The sequence below is a fragment of the Neopelma chrysocephalum genome, unplaced genomic scaffold (assembly GCF_003984885.1).
Source record: "Neopelma chrysocephalum unplaced genomic scaffold, ASM398488v2 Primary Assembly neopelma1_81, whole genome shotgun sequence".
Taxonomy (NCBI): domain Eukaryota; kingdom Metazoa; phylum Chordata; class Aves; order Passeriformes; family Pipridae; genus Neopelma; species Neopelma chrysocephalum.
The window spans coordinates 663,424-689,213 of NW_020897743.1; the positions used below are offsets into that span (position 1 = coordinate 663,424).

The following is a 25,790-nucleotide window of genomic DNA, read 5'->3' on the forward strand; positions in this document are numbered from 1 at the left end:
AATTGGCTTAATTTTCTCACTGTCTTTTAAAAATGGAATTTCAAACCAGGATGTATGTGCAAAACAGGCAGAGTGTTTAGCTGGAATTGTGACCTAGACAGAAGGTGGGAGAGTTCATGACCACTGTGTATTTAGCTATTTCTGTGTTTTTGATTTTATGACATAAAAAGGAAGAAGTATCTGTTTGGAAGCAGATTTCCTATTTTTCAGTTTCCAGTATGCATTTTTAATTCTATGGAGCATTCAACAACTTATCCCTGACACCACATCTTCTACTCTGCACTAATAAAAACAACAGCCTGCTTCAGGTTGCTTAGAAAAAAAAAAGGCATTTTCCCCTGTCTCCTGAATTCTACAATTTCTGACAACAGCCACCTGTTTTCTGTACTTCAGAAAAGCTGATCAAGTGTGAAAGCCCTGGAGGGGACCTGTCCTGTCTGTTCCCTCACCACCTACAACAACCCCAGTCACCAGGAACAGCGAAACAGCAGCTCAGCCTGAGCAGGAGAGGGGAACCAGGGCATGGCAGGGATGCTCCCTGATAGCCTGGAAATGGGAGCATTAGGGAATGGAATTGCTGGATTGAAAGCTGTGTTTTACAGGCTTGCAAGCAGAGTTATCCCTCCACCTAAATCAGCTGTGTATCTCACTGAGAGGTGTCACTGCAAGCACAGCTTCAGCTTGGCATTTTGCTAATGATATTCCTCTATAATAAGCTTGTCTGCCTCTGATCTCACACTTTCTGCCTCTCAAAATCCTTCTTTCCAAGTCCTGTCATTGAAAGGGGCGTCAGGAATCGCTGAGCTCCAACCTGAAACACGGAATCAATCTGTCACTGAGCAAATCAGATAATCTGTGTGGGGCTCTTTGGAGTGTGTGCAGGTAATAATTCTGTCATATATTAGACTTAGTGGATATACAGAATTGCTTATTGTTTAAACCGTGCTTTTATGGGAAGAAGCTTAAGTAAATATTTAACAGCTTTACCAGTCATGTCTTTCTGTGTTCAGGATGGGCTATTATTCAGCCCTTCCTTCCAGCAGTTGCCCTTTCTCCAATGTCCCTGTCCAGCCCCCTTTCACTGAAAAGAAGTGTAGTTGACTTTAGTTGACTTTCTATTCCCACTAAACAGTTTCTGATCCAGAAATCATGAGAATTTGACAAACTGCTTGGCTGTGTGATTCCAGACAGACAGCATCTGGAGTTGTTTTAACAGTCAGGATTCATTCCCTAAACCTATATATCCATTTCCATTAATTCAGTCGTTTGATAAAAACAATGATGAAATAACCTTGAGGCATCATGAAACAAAACCAGGGAATGTAACAAATCCTGCTTGGGTTTTTTTCCTGCTCTTGGGATGAAAAATAACCCTGCTTATGCTAATGGCACCCTCTTGTCCCTTTTACAGGTTTTATCTTTTATTTTTCTGCCTTTTTAAACCAGAAATTCTATCTAGGATTTACTGTGCAAGACAGAAATCACCTGCCAGGAGACAGAATTTTCCAGGCTCAGGAGCATCATTTCCGTGGTGTGGCTCACAATAACAGCACGTATTTGACACGGGGAGAGCAGAGTATGTGGCTGTGAAAACTGAAGTCTGCTCTGGCAGCTGTGACAGTGATTTAGTCTGGCAGGTTGGAGACTCTCTCAGTTGGCAACACGTAGATGAGATGCCTACAGGAATTAGAGGAGATCTGGGGACTGGCAGTGCCACATACACACAACAAGGCTCCTCACCTACTCATTATCAACCACAGCTCTTCGTTTCCAAACATGTCCACTGAATAACAATCCGTGCACTTCAAACTTGGGGGTGTATCCACTCTCTTGCTCTTTTCTCCTCTGGAACAATCTCCTCTCTTTGCCATCACTTTGATTGCTGACAATGGAATAGGGCTTGTGGGGCTTGGTGGCCTCAGAGCATCGAGATGAGGTGCTTGGAGGGGACGCTTTCAAACACTATTTTTAACCCCCTTTTTCCCATGTGGTATTTTGTTATAGTTGTTTAATTCAAAAATTAAAAGCTCAGATTTGAGGCAAGCTGAAATCAAGAGCAATCCAGTGTCTCAGTCTTCTACAAAGGTATTGATTCACTGTCATTTTTGTCGTATCTTTATCTTTTTCCATTTATTGTGCTTTGCTCCATCTCAGCTAAACCACCAACTTGCATCAGCACTTTTCTTGTGCTGAAAAATTTCCTTTCATCTTCTGATTATCTTTATGGACACATTTTATCTATGCTTTGCTGTATTTTATATTGACATCGAGGTTGCCAGCAGTGTGCAATTAATAAACCTGAAGATAAATCAAAGAACTTGTTCACTGGGTGGATTTCCTCAAATACATTTCCTGTTCAATTCTCTGTGTTTTCCAATGACTTGATAAATTGCTCTGGTTGATTACACTTGCTGGTATCTCACATACTCTCTGTTTTTTATACATTTAGTGGTCAAACTGTTTTCTTTCCTGCTTAGCTTTTCTTAAAAGCAAAGTGACAGGTTTTCAGAGCTTTTATGCAATAATGAATTATTGGGAGAAATGTTTTCTGCTTGTTTCCACAGGAATAAGTTATGTTGGACTTGGAAACAGAACCAGGAGGATCTAGTTAACCATTCTTGTAACGTGTTCCTGAGTGTGCAAAATGAAACTCTTTCTGAGGGAAAACCAAACCCTGTTGAGCTGGTTGTTGCTGGAAAAGCCATCCCAGTACATCCACTTAGTGATCACCTTGGCAGGAGTGGAAGCTGAGAGGAAAATAGAGTAGGGGAGGGAATTCCTTCAGTGCTTTAATAATAGAAAGATTACCCACAGTATTAAACAGATGACATACTAATATCAAATAGAACTTGTCTTTGAAGTTTAAACTTTTCTAAAATAGAATGACTGTGGCTAATTGTCCAGAATTTGTTCGGGAAAAAAAGATGAATTTTTCTCATCTGCAGCAATTTATTTTGTGTCACTGTTTAGTCTTGATCTTGATCTTCCAGCCCACACTGATCATGATGCTTTAGGCATGATATGTTTACAACAACAACAACATTAATTCTGTCCCTAATATTCAAAATCAGTTTTGTCTAAGTTCTCAGTGAGCTCATTGAGATAACAAAGTGCTTCATTCCTTGTAAGTCGCCCTCCAAGCTGGAGGCAAGGGCTTGATTTATTTCTGAGTGAACTTTGACAGGGAGAATGTCTGGCAGAGAAGGCATCGTGCTCAGTGCCAGCTGTAAGTGGTCCAAACCACTTCACCAAGTGTTTGTTTTTACTTTGCTTGACTTCCACAGAATCCCATTTCACAAGCTTGTTATTGGTCAGTATATTTTCCTTTTTGGAGTTGAAAATTGTTATTTCTAGTACAAATATCTATGTTAGCATCCCTCAGGATAGTGTATTCTTTGCAGTTCTTTATTCTCTGTTTTGAGGAAGCAGTTTAACAAAAAAAAATTAACATGTGATGTTCATGATCAGTCATCCTCCGTAACACAAGCATAGTTGGAATTAATAGTGGGCAATCAGTTCAAATTCTGAGAGCTGATTTTGTTTTAATGCTCATTAAATTCTTTCATGTGCTACATCCTGTTGGGGCTGCAAGAAATCTGGGTCCGATTCAGCATGTTTGACACTTTCTGTGTGAATTTGAATTATTTAATGTCTTTGAGCTGAGATATCTTTGTGCTTGTTACCTGGTCTAAGTAGGGAATTGGCTTGGTGATAAAAGGACTGAGACGCGGATGAAGGAATGTGGATAAAGGTTTGGAAACCTTTAATTAGATTCAACCCTTCTCCCCTCTTCAGAATTAGAACAATGGATGAAAACCCAGTCAGAACTGTTAAATAGGAAGCACTGTTGCTGGCTGGAGCCTCTGAACCAGAACAGCTGTTCCTACATGCCTGTTCTCTTCTCAGGTTCCTCCCTAAGCAGCCACTGAGAGCAGGAGAACCACATCCCTGCTCTGACCTGGTTCAACTCTTCCCATGTGACATTCCATGTGGGACAGCTGCTCTCCAACAATAGCAGGGGTCAGGAAGGAACTTTCCTGCAAAAGCCTGTCAGCCAGGCCATGTAGGACTGTACACCATGTTCCCAGCCCAGGTGAAAGGGGAGTTCTGCTCAGGGGAAGGGATTCCAGGCAGGTAGAGAGGCTCACACAGACCTGGAGCAGTGGGAATGCCATGGACAGGCACAGGGAGGGGACAGGGCACTATCAGGGACTCCCTGATAGACCTTGGCACTCAGCACATGGGGGTTCTTTTTGCCTTTCCCTCAGGGACTTAGTCAGACCCGAGTGTTTGGGTGACAGCAGAGGTTGTGGGTGCCCTCTGTGTGTTCTGAACAAAGTCCCCTGTTGTTCAGTGTCCAGCCAGGCATCCACAACCACCCCGTCCCTTCAGCCAGTGCCACTCAGGCTGTGTGACCTCACGGTTGTGTTTGCAGAGCTGACAGCACACAGCATCACTTTATCTTCTTCTTTCCCCTCAGAATTATGGGTTGGAGACTGAAAACCTGAGGACTCTGTCTCACAAGCTGAATGCCTCAGCCAAAAACCTTCAGAACTTCATCACGGGTAGGAGGAGGAGCGGCCACTACGACGGCAGAGCCTCCAGACGGCTGCCAAATGATTTCCTTACCTCTGTAGTTGACCTGATTGGTGCTGCCAAGAACTTGCTCGCCTGGCTGGACAGGTAATTAACTGCTCCTTGACCCCTTACACGTGAGAATAATTCTTTGGGGAGTTTTGCATTTGTTCTTTCTTTGCCTCTTATGCTCTTTTATTCTAATATTCAAATGGCGGGTCTGGAATTTTGGCTCTAAATTTTATTTTACAGATTTCTCAAATATCGGAGGCAAAATTTAGTCCCCTTGTCTTTCAGGAAGGTGTTAATGTTTGCTCTTTCAGCTGGATTTTGTGTGAAATGAATACTTCTCTGCCATTCCAAGGTGACATCTCACTGCTGCAAGTGGCAATGCCACTGGAAATTTCAGAGTGAAGGGCAAGGAAGAAAAGCTTGTAGAGTCTGAACTATCTTTCAGCCATGGAGAAGACACAAAAACCTGGAGCTGAGCAAGTCAATTAAGAATATTCAAAATAAATTACAGTACTTGCTTAGTCTGAAAATTAAATTTTCATATTAGAGTTTTTGTCAAGAGTAGGCTTGATGTGTTAGATACAGTTGTGTTGGTTAATGTTCAGCAATCAACCACTGTTTTTTTAAATTTAGGAATTAAGAATTTGATTAAAAGTATCTCTCTGACTGTGGCAAGACAGAAAGCAAAACATAAAATAGCATCAGAGCATTTAAGGTTTGTTTTTCTTTGAAGGTACAGCAGTGAATAGCGTTATCTTGAATCTGAATGCTCTGGAACGTATAAATGGCACCTTAAAAATCACAGTGAGAGTGAATCACCCTCCTTTACAGGATTTGTATAATCCTGGTGACATCTTCCTAACCTAATGCCAGCAGTCATATTCTCTCAGGCTGTGACCTTGTCAGTTCTTGTGAATTCTAATGGGGTCAGATTCAGCTGGAGTTTGGAAAGCCTGAAGACAATCCGAGCGTGCAGGAAGCTGTTAGTGACTAAGTAAGCATTGCTTTGCTCCCTGAAAGCAGGTGCTGATTGCTGCTGAAGAGTGATGTCATGCTGCAAAAGCCATGTTTTTAATGAGCAGTACAAAGGGAATCTGGGCTGCTTAGAGTTATTTGGAAAATCCTATTTCTACTCTCCATAAGAATGAAAAATTCTGGTGTTCTGGCCAAAATCCAGTTTACATCCTGCCTACGTTTTGTTGTGTTTCAAAGGCATATATTACAAAAGTTTTGTGACTTACTTCTGGAGATTATAATTTGATGTTCCATTTTTCTGTGGTGTAAAACTGATCTCTATATGAAATACATCTGCTTATGCTGTAATCAGAAGTTAAAACCTCTAATGCTGTATCAACCTGTCCTTCCCCTGTCACAGGTCTCCGTTTGTCAGCGTGACAGAATATTCACTGCTGAAAAACAACATTGTCCAACTGTGCCTGGAACTCACAACCATTGTGCAACAGGTAGGAGGGGTTGTCTTCTGCTCTGAGTCCTCTTCACAGCTCTGCTGAAAAACTGCAATAGTAAAAACAGCTGAGAATTTACATCCCCAGAAAAGCTGTTATAGCATATATTCCCATTCCCTGGGAGTGACAGGAAAAATTTTGGGCTTTGGTGATCCTCATATTCCTGGAGAGATTGAAGGACAGTGTGAAGCTAATCCACTTTGCTGTTGAGTAGACAATTTCGTGTCAGGTTATCTCCCACCATGCAATGTTACACAAAAAGCCACAGTGGGAAACAGCTTAACTGCTGCTAACAGGTTATTGCAGATTAAAATATGAATGATCCAGAATCTTTCAGGGACAAGGTCTTAAAATACATACAAATATATCCTGAACCTGTACTGTGGCTTCTTCACTGAAAGGAGAGCCAGTTACAGGGAAGTTGTTTAGTGATGAACGTTAAATATTCATAACATTAAACAACCCAAATAAGGAACGAATAAGGGTAGTAGTATTATCATCACTGGCATTAATTAATGCCACAGTCCACAGGTACATGAAATTAATCTATCTGGTCTGCAGTTCTATATGGTATAAAAATAAAAATAGTCTCTAACAGTGTCTGCCCCTGAAGTAAGACAAGGGGTGACACACAGGTACAGAAAGACTGAGTGTAAATTAGTTTTACAAATATTTACAGCGAGCTTCTCCCCCTGTGAGTGAATACAAATATCAATGAGACATAATAGTGTTATTGGAATACGTGGAGAGGACAGGAATGGGCAGGACTGTCTTGGAATGAAGCAAAACAGAAAGATGGAAGAGTTGTAGTGGGGGAGACAAGAATAAAGCTTAGCTAAAGCTCGACTCTGTGAGGACCTTAAGCTGGCCCTGCCTCCAGTCCAGAGGACTCCTCTGCCTCTGTCCTGTGCTGGCACAGTTTTCTGTGTAACCTCACAGCAGACCAACCATAGAACTCATTTCATTTCAGAAGCTTTTTGGAGTAGGAACATTCTGAAAACTTTTATTTTCCCCCTCGTCTTCCAATTTATTTCAGTTCTTGGAGAAAAAGAACTAAGGCTGATAAATATGCCATTATATTTTGCACTACTATCCTTAATTTATAGTATTCAGCTTTATTCCTTTTGGAAACTGTGTCCTTTATGCATTTTTGCAGGGCAAGACAATGATCCTTTTTCTCTTTTCTTAGTTTAAAAATTCCTATGTCGGCATTTAATTATTTATGTATCTTTATTAAGCTTTCTCTTACAAGGTGTTTATAGCACGAGGCTATTTTTGATTTACAGACTAAGCAAAAAGACCTTCTCTACAGTATAAAAAGTTTGGATTCTGATTCCACCCTTCGGCTGATATTGCACTTTGTTTGTGTGAGTTTGATTTTTCCCTGTGGTCTGGGTGAAAAAAAGTGTAATTTTGGATTGCTGTCTCCATTTCTGTCATTCATGTCCCTGCTTTTGGCAGGTGAAATTCTGTTCTCCTCTGCCAGCAATAGTTTGGTTCTTTATTTTTTCCAGTTCTTCAGCTCCAGTCCCAAAGCTGTCCTTCTTTTGACAACTTAAGACCAATCTTTTAGCATAAAGTCCAAGATCTTCCAAGATGAAAAATGCTCAATTAGTACTTCAGCTTGGCTACAAATCAAGTTTTGTCTTTGCCTTATCTTCTTGTCAGATCTGGGTTGTTTGATAGATGTCTATTAAGACCTTTTTACAGTGTATTAAACTTAGCATCAGACAGAGCTGATAAAACCAACTCAGTCATAGAGAGACAGTTTTGCTGTTACTAAAGCTGAAGAAAATTGATCTTAACGTGTGAAAGCAGAAATGTGTCACCTAAGCCAGAATTGCAGTCTCAACTGCAGGCTGAAATATGAATTGAAAGGCATAACTAATACAAACCTAGGTCTCAGATCCTTTCAGATAATCCCTGTTTTATGAATTATATGCATTTTAAACACCTAATTCAGCCAGTGTGAAAGCAGCAGTCGAGGCTACCCATTTGGCACATTAAGTGAGGAATGGCTTCAACGTGTAGAGTTGTTTTGTGCAAAATGAACAGGCTTTGTGTGCATAACTCACAGCTGCCACTCCAGGTGAACTTCCTTCTAAACTGGGGACGTGACTCTGGAACCTTAGTTTAACATAGATATTGCTTATGAATCTTCATGTACTTGACAATGTGAGTGACACACCCTTAGATCTAAGCAGACAGTAGCTTTTTTTGGCTTCTAGGTCATATTCTTTCTCTGGGTGAGTGTGAAGATGAGATCATTCAAAAATTTTATTTTTATGTATTATTATTTATATACCATGTAAATGCTATGATGAATAGTCACTTGTTTATCTGTAAACAGCATCTTCTCATACTGGTTATGAGAAAACTAATATTTATTCTCTTATTTTAGGGGAGTTTTATAGCTCTATTAAGTACTTCATTTATGCTTGGAAATGTAATTTATTCTACTCAGTTTTCTCAACCCTTTTGATCACCTCCCCTAAACTACTATAGAAGAATAACACATGCAGAAAACTGCAGAGACATCCTGATTTTGAGGTGCAATGTCCCATCAAAATGTGTTTATAATAGTATGCAAAAAAGCATGTTAGAACAGAGTATTGAAACTTTTCAGCTCTCAGTTGGATTAATTTTGAAATATAGCTCCAGTTTCAAGGCACACTTTTTGCTCTGAAAAGGAATCCACCAGACTAACTTCCCTGAATTTGGATTTGCTCCTGCTTTAGCACCAAGACTTCCCCGAGGGAAAGTCAACTGGAATAACTGGGACAAAATAGGTTTCCATTTTTGTTCATAAAATGTAGCCATTGGTTAATATTTTGTTGAGTAGAAAGAGTTCACTAGTTCTAGTGAAAGTTGGATTTCTAAACATTTTTTCCTGATCGTGTCAACGATGTTTAAACCTGGGATAGATGCTTTTGATACACCATTAACCTGCATGAACAAACTCCCAACAAAAAGTGTATTTCCAAAGTATGTCAGCACAACTCAGCCCAACTTTTTTCCAACAAAAGCCAAACAAAATTTTGCCTGTTCTTTATTAATATTTAATTAACCTCACTGAGATAAATTCAGAGACGGTATCATGAATTTTTACCCAGTTTTTAGTCAAATACTGTGTGTTTAGGATGAAGGGTTTTTTAGAGCTGTCTTGTTTACCCTGCAACTGATAGAAATTGTTGTTTCTTAGTAGTTTCCTGTACGTGGTGTAACTTTTAAATCAGCCTCCCCTGAGCAGGTACTTGGACCAGATAACCTCCAGAGGTCCCTTCCACCCGAATTATCCTGTGATTCAGCAACTGCCATGAAAAATGTGGGTGCTATTTTCAGGTTGAACTTTGCAGACTTCAGCTTTCAGCCCCTCGATCTTATTTTGCTTGCATTTGCTAAAGAACATGTTGTTATCTAACATCTGTTCACTCTTTTCTAAATATAGATCATGATCAAGTCTCTACCTTAATTAATTCAGGTAAAATAAGTTGCTTTGGTGCATTTACCATTGTTATCTTTGCCTAATTTCAGAGTAATCTCTTTCTTTTTAATGGGAGAATTTCAGAAGTGTTTCATTTTATGTGTGTAAGCAATATATCTTTAAATATCACTCTGTCATATCCACCCCTCCAAGGCTGATGTAGGACTTTACTGCAGTGTTATATTGGGAAATGCCATTCAACTGGCAAACACCACAAAGTTTTAAGTTCCCTTCCAAGCTGCTGCTTTATAGGGTCTCTGTTTCTTTTTTGTAGTCGACTTAACTCATGCTGCTTTATTGTACTAAGTTAATGAACTAAGTATTTTACATATTTTTATGTGTAGTTAACTGTCCTCAAGACTTGCAATCAAACATTTTTTATGGTGTCTGCAAATTTCTGTAGTACTTGCAGTTTTTTCTTTCGGAATTAGAAATTATAATTTTGAACACAGTGTGGGTGAGCACAAGTCCTCCTGACCTTTTCTCTTCATGAATATTCAAAAAGAGCTGTTTCACTTTATCAGAGTGATGAAGGTGCACTGTACCTTTGAAAGGTAGGGTGTTCAGGACAGAGCAGAACTTGGCTTGTTTGCAGTACTGCTGCTGTGACTGGTTTTGTAATTCCTGTATTTTATCCTTTTGCAGAGGGGAAATAGAACACAGCTTCTAATTTTTTTACAATTGTTTTAAAAGTCTGAGAAGAAATATTTTTATCGTGTCATCTTGTTCCTGGAGGATGCAGAAAGAATATGACCATAACTGTTATTTATTTTCTAAGAAAAATAGATCAACATTCTATAAATGGTAGCCCTGGAAGATTATTTTTTAATGAGATCCCTAGTGCATTGCTATGTATCAGAGAGAAGTAAATCAGAAGAATATTGTGACCTACATATCTTAATGTCTTAGTATAATATTGCAAGTGCTTTTAACCTCTCAGTTAAACTAGTCTGATGTATTTAAAAGAAAAAAAGTCAATATGCATCTATTTTGGAAGGAATCCCAAAGCCATTAACATTTTTCATGCTAATGTAATCTTGAATGTGCAACATAAGTACAGCTAACATTAATTCTGCTCTACAAAACAGTAAAATTTCAGTTTTACTACACATAAGTCTTCTATTCTTTGACCTGAAGTAATTAAGTTTGCTCAGAATGAAGCTCATATTGTATTTCTAGTGCAGAAATTAAAGGAATAATTTAGAAAGGAACATTAGCTCTGAAGTCAAGCTGGAAGCCCTGCTGTGATCATTTTGTTCTCTTGGTGCAGGGAGGGTTAAAAGGAGATGGCGAATGTGCTGTTTGAAGTGTGTAAAACTTGTAGGAAAAACTGCCTTGGGCATTGTCAACCAAACTGAGTAATTGAATTCTTTTTTGTGCTCTAGAAAATAACAGTATGAATACAGAAGAAACATCAAAGGGATACTTGACCATGAAATGCTAATATAAATTCTTCTGTGTTCCTCGGCGCTCACGATCTCCTGATTTTAACTTTCTTGTTCCGTAGCAATTTTCTTTAAGCTGCATTCACTTAGAAATTAATTTCTCCACAGAAGCACCAAAACAAAAATTGACTTTAGAGCTGAGGGTGTGACAGTTCCCTGTGCCTGGGCTGAGGGCTCGGATAGACTGAGGCTGCTCTGCAGTGGCCTCAGGTGGGCTCAGGGACAACATCCTCAAAGTGGCACCCAAGGAAGAAGGTTTGGGAGCTGGATAAGGATTTGGGATGCTGGACAAGGGGAGCAGAGAACTGCCAGGCAGTTCCCATTCCTTTGACAGAGAGTGTCCAGCCCAAACTGACCATACACTGACCTGCTTCTGGAGTGCACAGAGTGAACATATTGGAATTGTGTCATAGGAAGGTGAAGCAATTAACTGTTATTGCTAATATATTAAAATCCAGGAAAGAGGAAATCTTGAGAACTAGGGAATCCTAAGTTACTTAAAGGGATCTTTCAGGTATATGACACTTAAATTTTACTTGAAAACTTATTCACGGAAATAAAACCCAATAAATGAGACAGGTTTTTTGACTTGTTGTATCCTCATCCTTAAAAACACATTCTGAAATCCATATCTGGCTTTGTACAAAGCTTTTTCCAATGTGGCACAGCCCTTGGAGAAGTATTTAACAATTTCCCAGCATAATTTGTGCTTTTAGCCATTAATTCACTTAAATGTAAATAATCTGTGCCAGTGTAGCATTACAAACAAGATCCCTGTGCCAAACACGTCCCCGGTGGGATGAGGCTCCTGCCCTCAGCGCATCGCTCCTTCTCTCCCTCCCAGGGTCTGGGACTCCCACCAACCACTGGGATAGGGGTCAGCCTTCCTGGGATACCTCAGGAATTTTTTCTCCTTGGATTTTGTGACAGAAATTCCCTCTTTGCTGACAGATGGGAGCTGCTGGTGCTCCCCGGGTAGGGCAGAGGGAGCCTGACCGGGGCTGGGGCTGCTGTCAGAGGGCACCGAGGTTCTGAGGGGCTCTATCTTCATTTCACCCTGCCTGGAAGAGTTATTTTCTCTATTTCCCTTTTTATTTTCCATTTTACTAAAGTATAGCTTGAGATTTGAAGTGGTGACTGGCAGGAGGAGGTGGGGGAGAGCTGCCTCAGTTAATCTGGGCTCTCTCTTGTAGGGACAGTCAAATGCCACCCTGCCATGGCTGTGCCCTGATTTCCAGAGGGCTGTACTGGGGGACTTGTCAAACATTAATAAGCAATAGAGGCAGCAGATCTCTTTTAACAGTTTGTATGGTTGTTTGATGGAGGAAAATCAACGTTCTAGCCTCTGTAATATCACTGTATCAAAAGCCAAGGTAAGGGTGTGGTGATGCTGAAGTTATGGACTGGTAAGATTGATTATTCTTAATATTATAACTAAAATAGGAAAATGATTATTTCAAAAGTTACAACTTTTAAGCTAACTAAGAGGTTCATCAGGGATATTTAAGGAATAGTTAACAGCATAAAGCCTTCTTTTATTTCTTTTAGGAAAGAAATTTCTTTAGCAGAAAATTTAATGTGATGTTCATTAATTGGTTTTGTTCTGTTTTACCACAGGATTGTACAGTATATGAAACAGAAAATAAAATTCTTCATGTGGTGAGTAATTCTGCTTTGATATTCTCTAATCTTACCCTGCATGCTTTAATGATTAAAAAAAAAAACAGACTACTCTAGGAAAATTAAATTCCTTATTATTTGACTTAATTTCTGACCAATTGTATCAGTGGCTAAAAGCCAAAGTTCTCTGCAGGATTGCTGTCTGTTATACCTACAGTTAATTGCATACATAATCATTGTTCTTAGGTTGTTTTGGAGGGTTCACAGTATTCTTACCAGTGTTATAGTCTTACTGGGGTTGCTGGTGTGGAATTCCAGCCCTCAGAGCCACAGCCCTGGTGCATCACTGGTTGTCAGACTGAGCACTTTGTGCCTTCAATGCTCAAAAAATCTGGTGACAAAGGGGAACGGAAGAATCTTATTCAAGATTATTGATTAGATACCGGCCTTTAACTTCAAATACTTTGTATATTCCTGATACCAGCACTGAAAACCTGTCCTGACACTGAGATAGAGTTAAAGCCTGTGGTGAAAGGGAACTCTCAAAGGATTTACAAGTTCAGATAAGCTTTTGACAAGCTCTGCCCAAGTGCCTGACTCGTTTTTTTTTTTAATCTTTTACACATACTCTGCTTCCAGCAGGGATTAAAATTTTTCATAAAACATTGATGTGCTGTTAAATTCAGAAAGCATGCAGTGACTTTCAGGGGGAAAAAAAAAAAAAGCTTACTATTGCAAACCTGGGTCTGCAAAGAACTTTTAAAAGCACCTGATATCTTTTGGAATTTGGAATGCATGTATATACATACATGCACACACATATATATACATCTTTTAGTCCACAATTCTAACTGAGTAGGACTTCTAGAAATACCCTTTTAGCAGGAATGTTACTTTTGACTTTTCTGCGTGTTCTGAATGGAAGCCTACAAAGATAGAAAAGAGAAAAGCTTCCATTTTTAAGTATTCCATAGGCTCAGCAGTGAAACTGTGATAAACCTTGAGGAGCCTGGATCCCAAGACAATAGAACTCCTTTTAACCTGAGCAAAATCACCTGAAACAACCTGAGCATCTCAGAGAATCCAGGCTCTGAGAATCAACCCCTTTAGCATTGTAACTCTTGGTGAAATGAGAAGAATCACTCTTTTTCTCACACCATCTTAAAAGCAAAAATTACTTAAAGGATACTGAATTCAAGAATAAGATTTGTGAACTGTTCTTTTTTTTTTTATGGTCATTTTATTCCTAAAAATCAAACCCAAAGTTATAGAAAATACTCAAGAAAAATAATTGTGGTGCTGTAAAGTAAAATTTTACAGTTGTAAGAGATAGAATCTCTGACTTCTAAACACCACATGGCATTTGTTTTATTTCTGAAAGATATTGAGAAAGATACACTTAGAACTCAAAAGAGATTTGTAAAGTTATGATCCATGATTGATTTTCTTCATTGGTTACTGGAGGTGCAGATTTGCCTGGCAGAGCTCCAGGGCAGGATGTGCTCAGGAGATGTGATTGCAGGTGCACAGTTCCCATTCCCTCACTAGTCCCACGATTAGGCTGTGTCTGCTCTGCCACCCAGGCATTAGGGGAAAAGCTAAATTATGCAGGAGTGATCACTTTGGGGTCACTTGAACTGCATGTCTGAGAGCCAGGTTTCCTTTTCTTGGAATACCTCTTTGGATACCTGTGCAGCCAAATGTGGTTATCAGGACTACATCAGTTCTTTAGGCTGCTATAATATACCTGAGATAATTAAAAACTGTAACCTGTCAGTTGTTCTTTCTGTCAGCAGTAAATACAGATTATTCACTTACTCCATTGCACCACCCCAGCAGTGGCTGCCACACTAAAAGTAATGAGTTCTGATGTAAAAGTTTGCATAACTTGTTCAAGACTTAGTGGTTTCCTAAAGATTCTGTTCTTGTCATGGCCCACTGAAAGAAATGTAATAAATGGGTTTAGGTGTTGGATGGCCTGTAAAACGTGTGGGAAGTTCCTCTGCAACTGAACTTCTTGAAGAAACCATTTTTGTTTGAGATGTTCCTAAGTTCACTTGGCTTCTCCGTGGGTTTGTAACTAGTACACAAGACTTTGGTCCCTTCTGGTATTTTTATGCCAAAAATACCTCAGCATATGGTAATGTGTCCTCTGATATTGCCAGTGCCACACCAAACAGTGCTTCCTGAGCCTGTGGTTTATTCATAAACTCTGCTCTGTTGCTCCCATTTATACAGTCTCAGCATTATTTGCATTATTTACAGCTGGTTTCAGGCCCCTATTGAACTACTTTAACAGCAAACTGGTATTTTTAATTAGTCTAATACAATTTTTTAAAATATTTTCCGACATAGATTTTTGTTGACTTTTGGAATCATGAGGAGACTCTCAAGATTCCCAGAATTAATTTCATAGAATCATATGATCATAAATGGTTTGGGCAGGAAGGGACCTTAAAGATCATCTCATTCCAGCCCCCTGCCATGGGCAGGGACACTTTCCATCAGACCAGGCTGCTTTGATTGAAAAGTTCTTTGTTATTTCCTTCCTGAAAAAGTATTTGCATGAGACAACTCTGAGGTTTTATAACATTGCATCGGAAAATAGAAAGTGTTCTCTCTGGGATTTACTCTGCATCTAGTCTGTACATATGCCCTTGAATTTTAAGGCATAAGAGAGGTTTCAGTTGGAAATCATAGTAATATTTTGATAGACCAGTAATCCAAAAGCTGGGTGAAAGGCTGTGCTCACAGACAGGGGCAGCCACCAGTTCCTCTGTGGAAGGGGCAGCACTGTCCATTTTTTGAGCCAACCAGTTTCTCCATCTCAGGTGGGAGAAGATAGGACCTAAAGTTCTGTTTCAGGGCTCTGGCCCAAAGCTGAACTGTTTGAAATAATTCTGTTCCTGGTGACCTTTAGCTGCAGCCACACACACCCGAATGGGGTGCTTTGCATCCTGCAGCTGCTGCAAAATGCAGATGCCACGTCCAGGACTCCAGAGCTGCCCTTGGATTTCCACATGAGTAACTGCACAGTGAATGGAAACACGGCCTATAAATTCAGGCAGTTAACTTATTCATTGTGACAACTTTATTTGTTTAACTTATATGTATAGTGTCAAATGAGATATTAGAAAGCCTCATGCTTTTGCAAATGCCTGAAATAAAACTTCCCTTAAGGGATTTCACTAGACTTTTCTATAATTAGGAAAATGTGAGAGTATAGTCCCCAAAGGAAAATACATGCACAGCTTCAACTGGAAACCCACTCTGAAATTCATCTAAACGAATGCTTTCATATTAGGTTCAAGCATTTTTAGGTAGAGTCGTTTTGAAGGAATGCTTTAAGCAACACATGGAAATTTGGGAATAAATCTTTACACATGAATGTTCTCTGCAACAGCTCAGCTCCTTTCTGATCCTTGGACTTTGCCTTTGATGGATGAGTTTAATCTGTCAGACCCACTGTCACCATCTATGCAATGGGCCATGCAAGGTGTTTGTGTGGATTGGCATTTAGATTTTGAGATCTTTAGCTGGAAGGCAGGATAAAAAATATTTATTGCATAGTTGGAGTGATCTGGAATATCAGTTAAAGGATGTGTTCAAAGATGCATAAGAATTTTACTTCAGGAAATGGATTAACTAAGGCACTTCTCTGTCAGTGTAATTTTTAACAAAGGAAAAATTTTCCAAGTTGTAGAGCAGAATTCACTTCATTTTCACAGTTGGTAGGGATGATCTCATCATTTGGGAGCCAAAATAGGTTATTCAGTTGGTGTGTAAGACATTTCTTTTTACATATTTCACTTGAATTCCATTGTATTCAGAATCATACATTACAAAGACAGATAAAATAGAGCTCATTGGATTTGGGGTTTTTTTTGAAGTGCACATAGTTGGAGTGGAGAAGATATTTTAGAGATACAGATGTTCTCAGTGCACAGTGAAACCTTTTCAGCAGAACTGTACATACATGTACATTTGCTTGACATTTAACGGATGTTTTCTGGTCCCTTTACCTCTTGTTCTTGACTTTCGTACCCCTGTAGTTTTTAGGGTGCTGAGAATTAAAATGGTCTGTTTATTCTCAGTTAGGATAAGAATTTTGCTGGTAGTTTTCAGTTTAATACAAGGAATCACATTGACTTGTTTTTCTTCGTAGTGTAAAACCTTGTCTGGGATTTGTGACCACATCATTTCTCTCTCATCTGATTCTCTGGTGTCACAGTCAGCACATCTCGAGGTAGTTCATCTCACCAGCATCATGCCCAGTGAGGGGCTGGTAAGTAGCAAAGCAGTTTAAAGTTTAACTCTTAGAATACACAACACAAGCCTCAGTTCCTCAGGGTGATTTGTTTTTTGAATTTATCAAGAAATCAAAATGTATTTTTAAGCAGTGTTCTTTTTTAGTAAGCTGAATGAAATTTCTAAAGGTAATTTAATTGACATTTAGCTGAATAAAGGGATTGTATTTTATATTTTTTAATAAAAACCTGTTTTATCCAGGGCTTCATATGCAACTGGTGACTGTATGAGCAGCTAAAGAAAAGTTCTGGTCCTTTGATAGCCATATTGCAGCTTTTGGAATGTACTGAAATAATCCCAAATACAAAGACATACAAACAAAATTAACTAAATGTCCTTAATGAAATGAATGACATTTAACCATTTGAACAACATCTAATCATTTGAAAATGATCAGGGAAAGGTTTTTTTCCTGGACTTGCATAAAAATAGTTCCATGATCAGTTGAAACAAACTTTCAGAAGTAGCAGCCCAGAAGCAAAATAAATCCCTTTAGTTTGTAAATTGTTCACTGAGCAGCCTGGTCAGGTGTCCCCTGCACATCCCAGCTGCTCTGTGTTAGTGATGGGTCACAGCACCGAAATGTTCTGCAGAGATGAGTTTCAGAATTATTTAGCTACAGCTTTTAAATATTCATGGGCTGTATTTTTTTTAGACAATGAATTTTTGTGAAGTTTTAGTGCTCAGTTGGCAAAGGTTTCTGTCTCCCCTCAATAGTCCCTCACTTTACAACCATTCATTCTGATGCTGGTGGGCTGTAGGAGGATAAGGGTTGTGCTTGGAAACCTAAGATCCTAATGAAAGCTGGAATTTAAGGTGGCCCTGCAGTCACTGGGATGTTCTTGCATGTTCTCCTCAAGAGCCAGGCTGCTTTTCCCAGTACAAACTCTTAGACTGTCTTCAGCTGCCTCCTCAGAAGTTTTTTAATTTCTTCCTTTTCCCTACAAGAGGAATGTTCATTCTGGAGGAAGCAGTTGGAGGAGGAAAAAAGGGAGGAGGGGGCAGAGAAGTTGGCATCTATAAGGCTTATCTGCAGAAAATTCCATAACTGACAAATTCAGATCCATTTGAGTGCCACTGTACACAGTGTGGCACATTTCCTGCTTGTAATTCAGTGTGATTTACAGATTTATTTTAAATTTCTGCCAGTTGAGACGTTTTGTATTATTTGAACATCTTCCTCTTTGTTCTGACATTGAATAGTGACGAACATCATATGCAAATCCTGTCAAAGTTACAAAGGCATAATTATTCTGAGGTATGCATATTAATTTGGGAATGATGTATTTTAACAACACGTGGGTGAGGTTGTGTGACTGCACAAATTTACTTTATTCTTAGACTGGTTTAGTCAATAAAGAACATTCCCAAGCATAAAGCACATTTCATTTTCATTCTGTGCCATCGCAGATGCTCAGCCCAGTGTGTAATCCTGAACATGGGCATAATTTACTTGCTGTGCTGCTGCATCCTAATGGCCAAACATGTTCCTTTTATGGCTCAGTTTCCCCTCTAGCCCCGATTTCTGGGTTAGTGCAGGGGTATCCAGGAAATACAGGTCGGTATTTGCAGCTCCTGAGGTAAATATGCTGTAAATCTCAGTGGTTTTGACTTGCATTAAGAGTCCCACACCCAGCACTCTGCCTCTCTGGATGCCTTTCCTTTCTGTGCACAGATGTGATGTATTTCTGCTGGACTAATTAGAGGAAAGTTTGTTATCAGTGCTGAAGAGAACATGAACACAGAGTGGATGTATTTTCCTCAGAGATGATGGAGCACAATAAGCAGGGCTTGGCACTGCTGGTGCTTCCCATCCAGTGGTGGCTTCAGATCTAGGACGGGGTGGAGGCTGGGGAAGGACAGGAGTGGAACCAACTCCAAAAATAATGTGTCCTATGGGAAATATAAAATGTAATGGTGTGCAGGCTGAGACAGGGGTCTGCCAGGAGTCTTTGGGTGTGACAGGTTTGTGTTCTAATCAACTGACCATAAAGTGTTGGAGTGTGATTTAAACCTTTAAAGCAGGAGTGACCACGGTGAGAGATGTTGACTGTGCTGGTGTGGCCTGTTGTGTGGTTCACATTCTTCCTAGATCCCCCTTTTCTCTGGCAGAACATCCCCTGTGCTGTGCTGATGGTGAGGGCTGGATGGACTCTCTCCAGGTGGAAGAACCACTGTGTAGTTCTCCACCCTCAGTAAGCCAACAACAGGGCAGTGAGTGGGCACTGCTGACAGAGGACAGGAGACAAACACTGCAATCAAAATTGCCTGACAATTTATCTTTTTTTCCCCCCTTTTTTTCCCTTAGATGAAGTGAAATCACAGTGAATGACTGAGTTTTCTGTGCCTAATTGTGAAGGCTCTGTAACGTGTTAGGTTGAAAAGTTCCTTGTACTCAGTTTTGCTGACGCTGTGTTCTGTTTAGAAGAAAATATGAAAAAGGACTATAAATGGGAATAAAAGAAAAATCATGTGAAAAGGAAAAGAAAACATTAATCAGAATCAAATATAGAACACAGTAATGAATTACAAATGGCTTTCTCATGATTGTATAGCAGATTTTTTTCCACAGGATCTCTGCTCCATTCAAAAGAAAAATGAGCACTATTCAGTGAATGGAAAGTATTCAGAGTTCCATTTTTATCCTTATCATTCAGTGTAGGGGTTGAGGCCTGATTTACCACACTTCAGCTAAGCTCTGCATTCCCTGGAGTTACTAATTTCATCGTGAGTTGGTTTATCTATTTTTTATATGGCCTTACTGAGTGCTTCACAGACACTAATTAATTCATCCTCCCAACACGCTTGTGAAAAGGATACTGTAATTTGAGTTTTACAGGTAGGAATCTAACACAGCAATTTGTGTCAAAATCACCAAAAATCTACTTTTCAAGAGCAGCTTAGTGTACAATTTTTCAGAACATTTGTTACCTTCAAAGCATAGTTTAAAACAGTCTCTCTTGGGTTTAAATGTAGCTAAGATTTCCACAGCTCCTGAGAACAGGGTTCACACAGGGTTGGCACCTAGAAAATGAACACAATTGTTCACCACTGGTGAAAAATGGGTTGTAAATGACTCAGATTTATGCAAATTTGGTTATCTGGGGTGATATTCAGTTGACTTAATTATGAGGTTTTCACTATTTTCAAAACTCCATTTGCAAAATTTTTATTATGTGCCTTTTAATTCTACACCAAACGAGCCAGGAATCCTATGAACATTGCACAGCCTCCCACATAAAGGGAATTAATTTCCAGGTCCAAGTCCATGTGGTTCCTGCACGGAGTCAGGACTCCTGTGGAGCAGTGTCTGTGTGTTTAATTGTGTAAATAAATTCGGGATCACAAAGCATTTTCACAAAGGGACTTTAAGTCTTTGGGATGTGTATCTTCAGTTTGAGCACTTCTGACTTTCTGTTCGTGCTTTTACGACCTTAAAGTCAACTTTTTTCCCCCCCTCTATAAAATACCTTCCTTTCCAGTTTGCTTTACTAAAACACAACCTTATCTCCTGCCTTGCCCCTCTCTGCTGGCATTTTCATGGCAGTTTGCTGGGCAAAAGGATCTGCACTGGGAAACACAGGCTGCAGGTTCCGTTCCAAGCCCTGATGGCTGTGTTTGCATCCTGATCTCTGCAGGCATTTGTTGGCCTCCAAGAACACACTGGGTTTTTTTCCCTCTGTCTTCCCATCCCTTCCCAAGCTGTACCAGTTCCTTCTTTTCCCCGTTTAGCCACTGAATCGTCCATGGCAAATAATTTTCTATTTCATTTTAAAGTCACTTTAAAGACTGTAAACCACTTTTTCTCCTGGACAGTAGTAGTGGGTATGGTCATACCATTTATATCCGAAGTGATCAGCCTGAATAAGGTGTCTGGAAGGCAAAGCTTTGTTTTAAACTGTCAATTTGACAAATTTCAAGTAAATTCCTGTACTAAAAAGGTGTTAGATTGTGAGAACCACTGTTAACTCTGACAGAGCATGCACACTTAAGTTTGTAGGAAATATAATAGAATAAAATCATGATTTATGAAAGTTCCTTTCCCACTTAAAGTTTCTTGGCATCATGGATCCACATTAAGAAACAAGCCCTTGAGTCAGGAGTTTGTGTTACTGTTGGCAGCTCCTGAGCTTGCTGCTAAATTGGAGGGTGAGAGGAGGTGAAAGGCTGTGAGAACCTCACCATCAATCACCTCAGACCCAGGCCAGAGCCAGCTGTGGAGCACTTTTAACATTAGATAAACAGGCAGTGTTTTATTTGAGATGTTGGATATAGAGATTTTTCCATAGGATGGGATCACTGAACGCTTTTTGAGGTTTGGGGCTTTTTTCCTCTCCTGCTCTTGGATGATCAGGGATTGTCTGGAGTGGGAGATTATTTTTATTTTTTTTTTGTATCACAGCCAGTATTATTTTGGACTAAACTTTTTTTTTTAATCGTCTGAACTTGATGTACTGTCCATATATTTAAAGATACTTCTGTGTAACATGCAGCTTTAATCTGCTTTGATGAGATTAATGATTCCTCTTACGCAGGAGATTCTAAACAGGGGGGCAGTTGGGGTTTTATGGTTTGGGTTTGTATCTTCTGATGTCTGAGGAATGTTTTGCTTCTTTCCTTCTGGAACGCAGGAGCACTTTTATTCCTCTTCCGTTCACTTACTTAGTTGTTCTCTCTTTTGTCTGAGCTTCCTACTGCTGATAGAAACAGTGTAATCTGACACAATTTAATTATGATGTACACTTATATCCATGGCTTCATTAACTTTTCTGCAGAGAGAACTTTTCCTGTTTCATTTTTAAGAATTTAAGGAAAGCAAAGATTGTGGGAATAAACATTTTCATAAAACCAGCTGTGTATCATTGGGAAAAAAATCCAACAAACAGATTTTTAATGCAGTGTTTTGTCATATTCCAGCAAATAACTGGTATGCAAACATGAATCATCTGATAATAGTTCATTGATACCCAAGAATGAATAATGGCCAACAGTTGGAAGTGTTGGAAGAGCTAACCAGAAATGCTCATCCTAGGAGAGTTTATTCTTGCTAAATTCAGAACTCTTCAAGTGTTGTCTGAAATATCCACAAATTAACCTGGGAATAAACGCTGTCACTTAAAAATACACTGCTGTCATTATATCCTGGTTAATTAACCAGATGACTCTGCAAGAAATTTTTCAAGGAAATTCCCCTGACAAATGGATAGGCTGTTTTCTGGGGAAAAGTCTCTTCAAAATGGGATTTTGAATGGCTGATGCCTCCCCATATGCTTTCAAAGGTCAGATTTTAATTAAAAACTTTTAATTCACTTTGTCACTAGGGGACAGCGACAGAGTTACTCAGGAAGAGTCAGGTTCTTGATGTGATGCCTGTGAAACACTTCCTTATTCTGTAATACCTTTCATAGATCAGCATCATTCTTCAGAGTTTCCTGTCTGAGGACTATCGTAATTATTATTAAAGAGCAACTGTTTATTTCTAACCCACTAATTGTCAACGAATCTGAGCCACCTCCGCAGTGTGAGGGATAATCCTCCACCCTTGCCCAGAGATAAGGGGTCTAACTTGTCATTGTTCTGTGCTCTGAGACCATCAGTGGAATTCCAGAAGAAACCAGAGGGAATAAAACCCCATTCTTTAAAAAAAGGGGAGATGAGTAATTTTGAAAAGGGACTCCAGTAAAAGCCTCCTTCTAAGGGCAGAAAATAGACCAGTATGTTATGGGGACTGAAGAGGTAAAAGGACTTAACTGAGGGGGGGAGATGGAGGAATGTGGGAGACAACAGGAAAAAAAACTCATTTCCCACTGAGGGTCTCCCACCCAGAGCCTAATGGATTCCAAGATTTCAGAAGTTCCTTTGTTTATGTGCTTTTTGTCTGTGAAAGCCACTGACAAAAGGTTCTTCTTGTTTAGTCTTAGCCCGGTGTTTTTGCTATTTTATGACTGAAACCGATGAAATAATTTGCAAGCAGTTTGTGTAAAAAGTTATATGAGAATAATTAGTTTACAAGAGAGTATCTTAATTTCCATCAGACTTTATAACAGAAATGGTTGGGATCAAAATAGCAGATATGTGGATGCTCTTTTAATTAATTACTGTACAAGTTAATTAAAGGTTCTGCATATGTACAAATAGCAGAATCACAGAAAGGTTTGGGTTGGAAGGGGCCTTAAAGCTCAGCTCATTCCAACCCCCTGCCATGGGCAGGGACACCTTCCACTGGACCAGGGTACTCAGCCTGACCTCAAACACCTCCAAATTACAGAATATGACCCTCTTGAATTTGCTGCATCGATGTGACTCCTTTGAGCCACAGGTAAAAGAGAAAATCATTTTAAAGCAAAGAAATGCCCCCAAAAGTCCCAGCTGTGTCAGCAGTTGTCACAACAGGATCTGGGCTTGGGAAAAAGAGGGTTATGGTTCAATTCCTCAGCTGCAGCATTACATCAGGATTTGCCTGGAACTTATATTAGCTGACAAAATTTTTCAAACCTTTTTCTTTTTTAGGTTTATTAACCTTAAAAAATGCTTACATAAGTGGAAACAGAATGAAACCATGATGAACATAAAGACAGCCAATAGCCCATTAAATTGAAAGAAAGGTCCAGCTCTTTTGCCTAATTTAGCCCACGAATACCTGCCTGCTTTTTCAGGGGTCACAGAATTAACAGCTCTTTAAATGACTAAGTTTTGCAGTTTGGACTGTTCCTTATAAGCCAGAACAGATAATTTTGATTTTTTCACAGGAAATTTGATGAAAGTGATCCCCTTAAAGCCTTTTGTTTATATCCACAAACTACTTTGTATATATATATATATATATGAGCAAATTAAATTTTTGAAGTGTAAAATGTGTGGGTGTAATATATACCTATTTTGTATAAAGTACCTTGCATTCTCAACTACATGAAGTAAAAAAAGAATACAACGTTTATTTATTTTTTTACATAGAACAATCTTTCCAGGTTTTCAGGTAACAGAGATGTCAAGGGGATACTCTGCTCCTATAATGGTCAACAAGAAACAAGCTCATTATTTTTCTTTTGGGAAAATAAGGATGAAAGCTCTATCTAAGATAATTTGTAGGCTATGAGTCATTCACTAAAATTGTTTATTTGTTTATATATTCTTAAATTTTAATAGCTGAGATGAAAGAGCAGACAGCAAAATGTAGGGTAATTCTTAGTCATTAGTCAGGTTTTATGCCTCTCAGATGGCATATGTTAAGAGATAAAATTGTGATTTGATTTTTTCCAAAAATACACAGAGATTAACAAGAGGCTAAGAACTTCAGGAAGAAATAGGGGGTCAAATTTAGTGAAAAGTTTAGCACTGTGTCCTCTCTTGGCCTCAAAAATCTCAGTGTGATGGTTTGTTGAGTGGGAAATGAATCTTGTCAAAGCAAGTAGGATGTCAGAGCTGTGATATCAAATTTGCTATTAGAAGTGTGGCTGGAAATGTGCTATTGAGGTCTCCCATGTGCTAAAAGAACAGCCTCCCTTGGCGTGGGCAGCAATGTTGTGTAACATTCCGGCTAAAAGTTCACTCTGGAAATCCAGCATAACACAAACTAGAGGGATTAAATATCTATTTATGGCTTATATGGAGACTCCACATCCCATTCTCCATGAGAACCTTCCCAGTTTTCCAGGATCTAATGCTCTTGTTTCTGCCTTTGTGATGGCAAAGAGAAAGAACCAGATGTTTGTCAGTAACTGCTGAAGGTACCACAGAGACACTGGAAGGGTAAACACTGATAAAATTAAACCATCTCTGAAGAAGAATATCCTAGAAGACTCACCACAAACTTGTTTCTTCCAAATAATCATATTTTCTGAAAGTGATTTCAAGACTTGCTAGATTTAATTTGGACATCTTTGGTTTTTACAAATGAAGTAGCTTATAAATCAGTCTCATTAAAGAAAGTATCTTGTCATGAGGAGTAAAATCTAAAATGGAGTTTCTTATGCAGCAGAGTTAAGCAGCCTTATCAGGTTTAGCCACTCTTTATTTTAAAGATTTAAATAAATTTAAAACTTGCTGAAGTGGAATTAGTTTACATTAAGGCAGAAGTCACTTTTACTGCTGATGAAAAATCCAAACAGATGCAGCGAGAGCAGGTTTCTCAAACCTTGTCCAGTCAAGACCTGACCTTCTCCAAGCCAGTGATTCCACAGCCTTGCCAGCCTGTTCCAGTGTTGTATCATCCTCATGGTAAAACTGAAAAATAAAGATTCTTTAACTCAGTTCCAACTTGTGTCCCCTGCTTCTCATCCTCCCACTTTTAGGAAGAGTTTGGCTCCATCTCCTCTTTAGTCCTCCAGATCAGGTAGATGTAGAGAGCAATATCCTCTAAACTTTGTAGATTTTTAACTTTGGGGTTTTAGGGGGAGGACTGGGGGTGGTGTTTATGTTTACCTCACCCAAAGCTCTTCATTAGCATTCAGGAATCTTGGAACTGATTTCTCTGAACAAAATGTTCTTCCTTGTTGCTGGGGGCTCTAAGCTTGGGTTTTGACAGCACAAGGTGATGCAGAATTACTGAAAGGGTAATAAATCAGCAGTACAATGTACCAATTAGATTAATTAGACTGCAAGATGTGATGGAATAACCACGGTACATGGAGCTGTGAAGCTCTGACCTCCCTCCTGAGACACAGGCACACCAGCAATTGAGGCTTCTGACATTGAAGGCTCTGTGTGTGTGCACAGCTCCACAGATCCCCACCCTGCTTGTCTCTCTTTATCTTGTCAGTCACTCCCTTGAAGCAGAATTCTTGCTGGACTAATTACAAAGTTCCTGTTAGTTCACTAAGCTCATTTTTCTCCATAAATTGGCAATATGAGCCCTGGCTTGTGTCTTTTCTCAGTTAGGCT

General features: G+C 39.4%; 1 protein-coding gene across 5 annotated transcripts in view; it reads left to right on the top strand.

The window, feature by feature from the left end:
• The window catches only part of LOC113971118 (connector enhancer of kinase suppressor of ras 2-like), a 173,391-nt gene that overhangs the window by 80,240 nt on the left and 67,361 nt on the right, over nucleotides 1–25,790 (top strand). For all 5 annotated transcript variants that reach the window (XM_027690705.1, XM_027690704.1, XM_027690707.1 and 2 more), the window contains 4 exons: nucleotides 4,481–4,683; nucleotides 5,963–6,050; nucleotides 12,600–12,641; nucleotides 16,768–16,887. In XM_027690705.1, coding sequence (XP_027546506.1) covers nucleotides 4,481–4,683; nucleotides 5,963–6,050; nucleotides 12,600–12,641; nucleotides 16,768–16,887 — 453 coding nt within the window. The remainder of the gene's footprint in view (nucleotides 1–4,480; nucleotides 4,684–5,962; nucleotides 6,051–12,599; nucleotides 12,642–16,767; nucleotides 16,888–25,790) is intronic.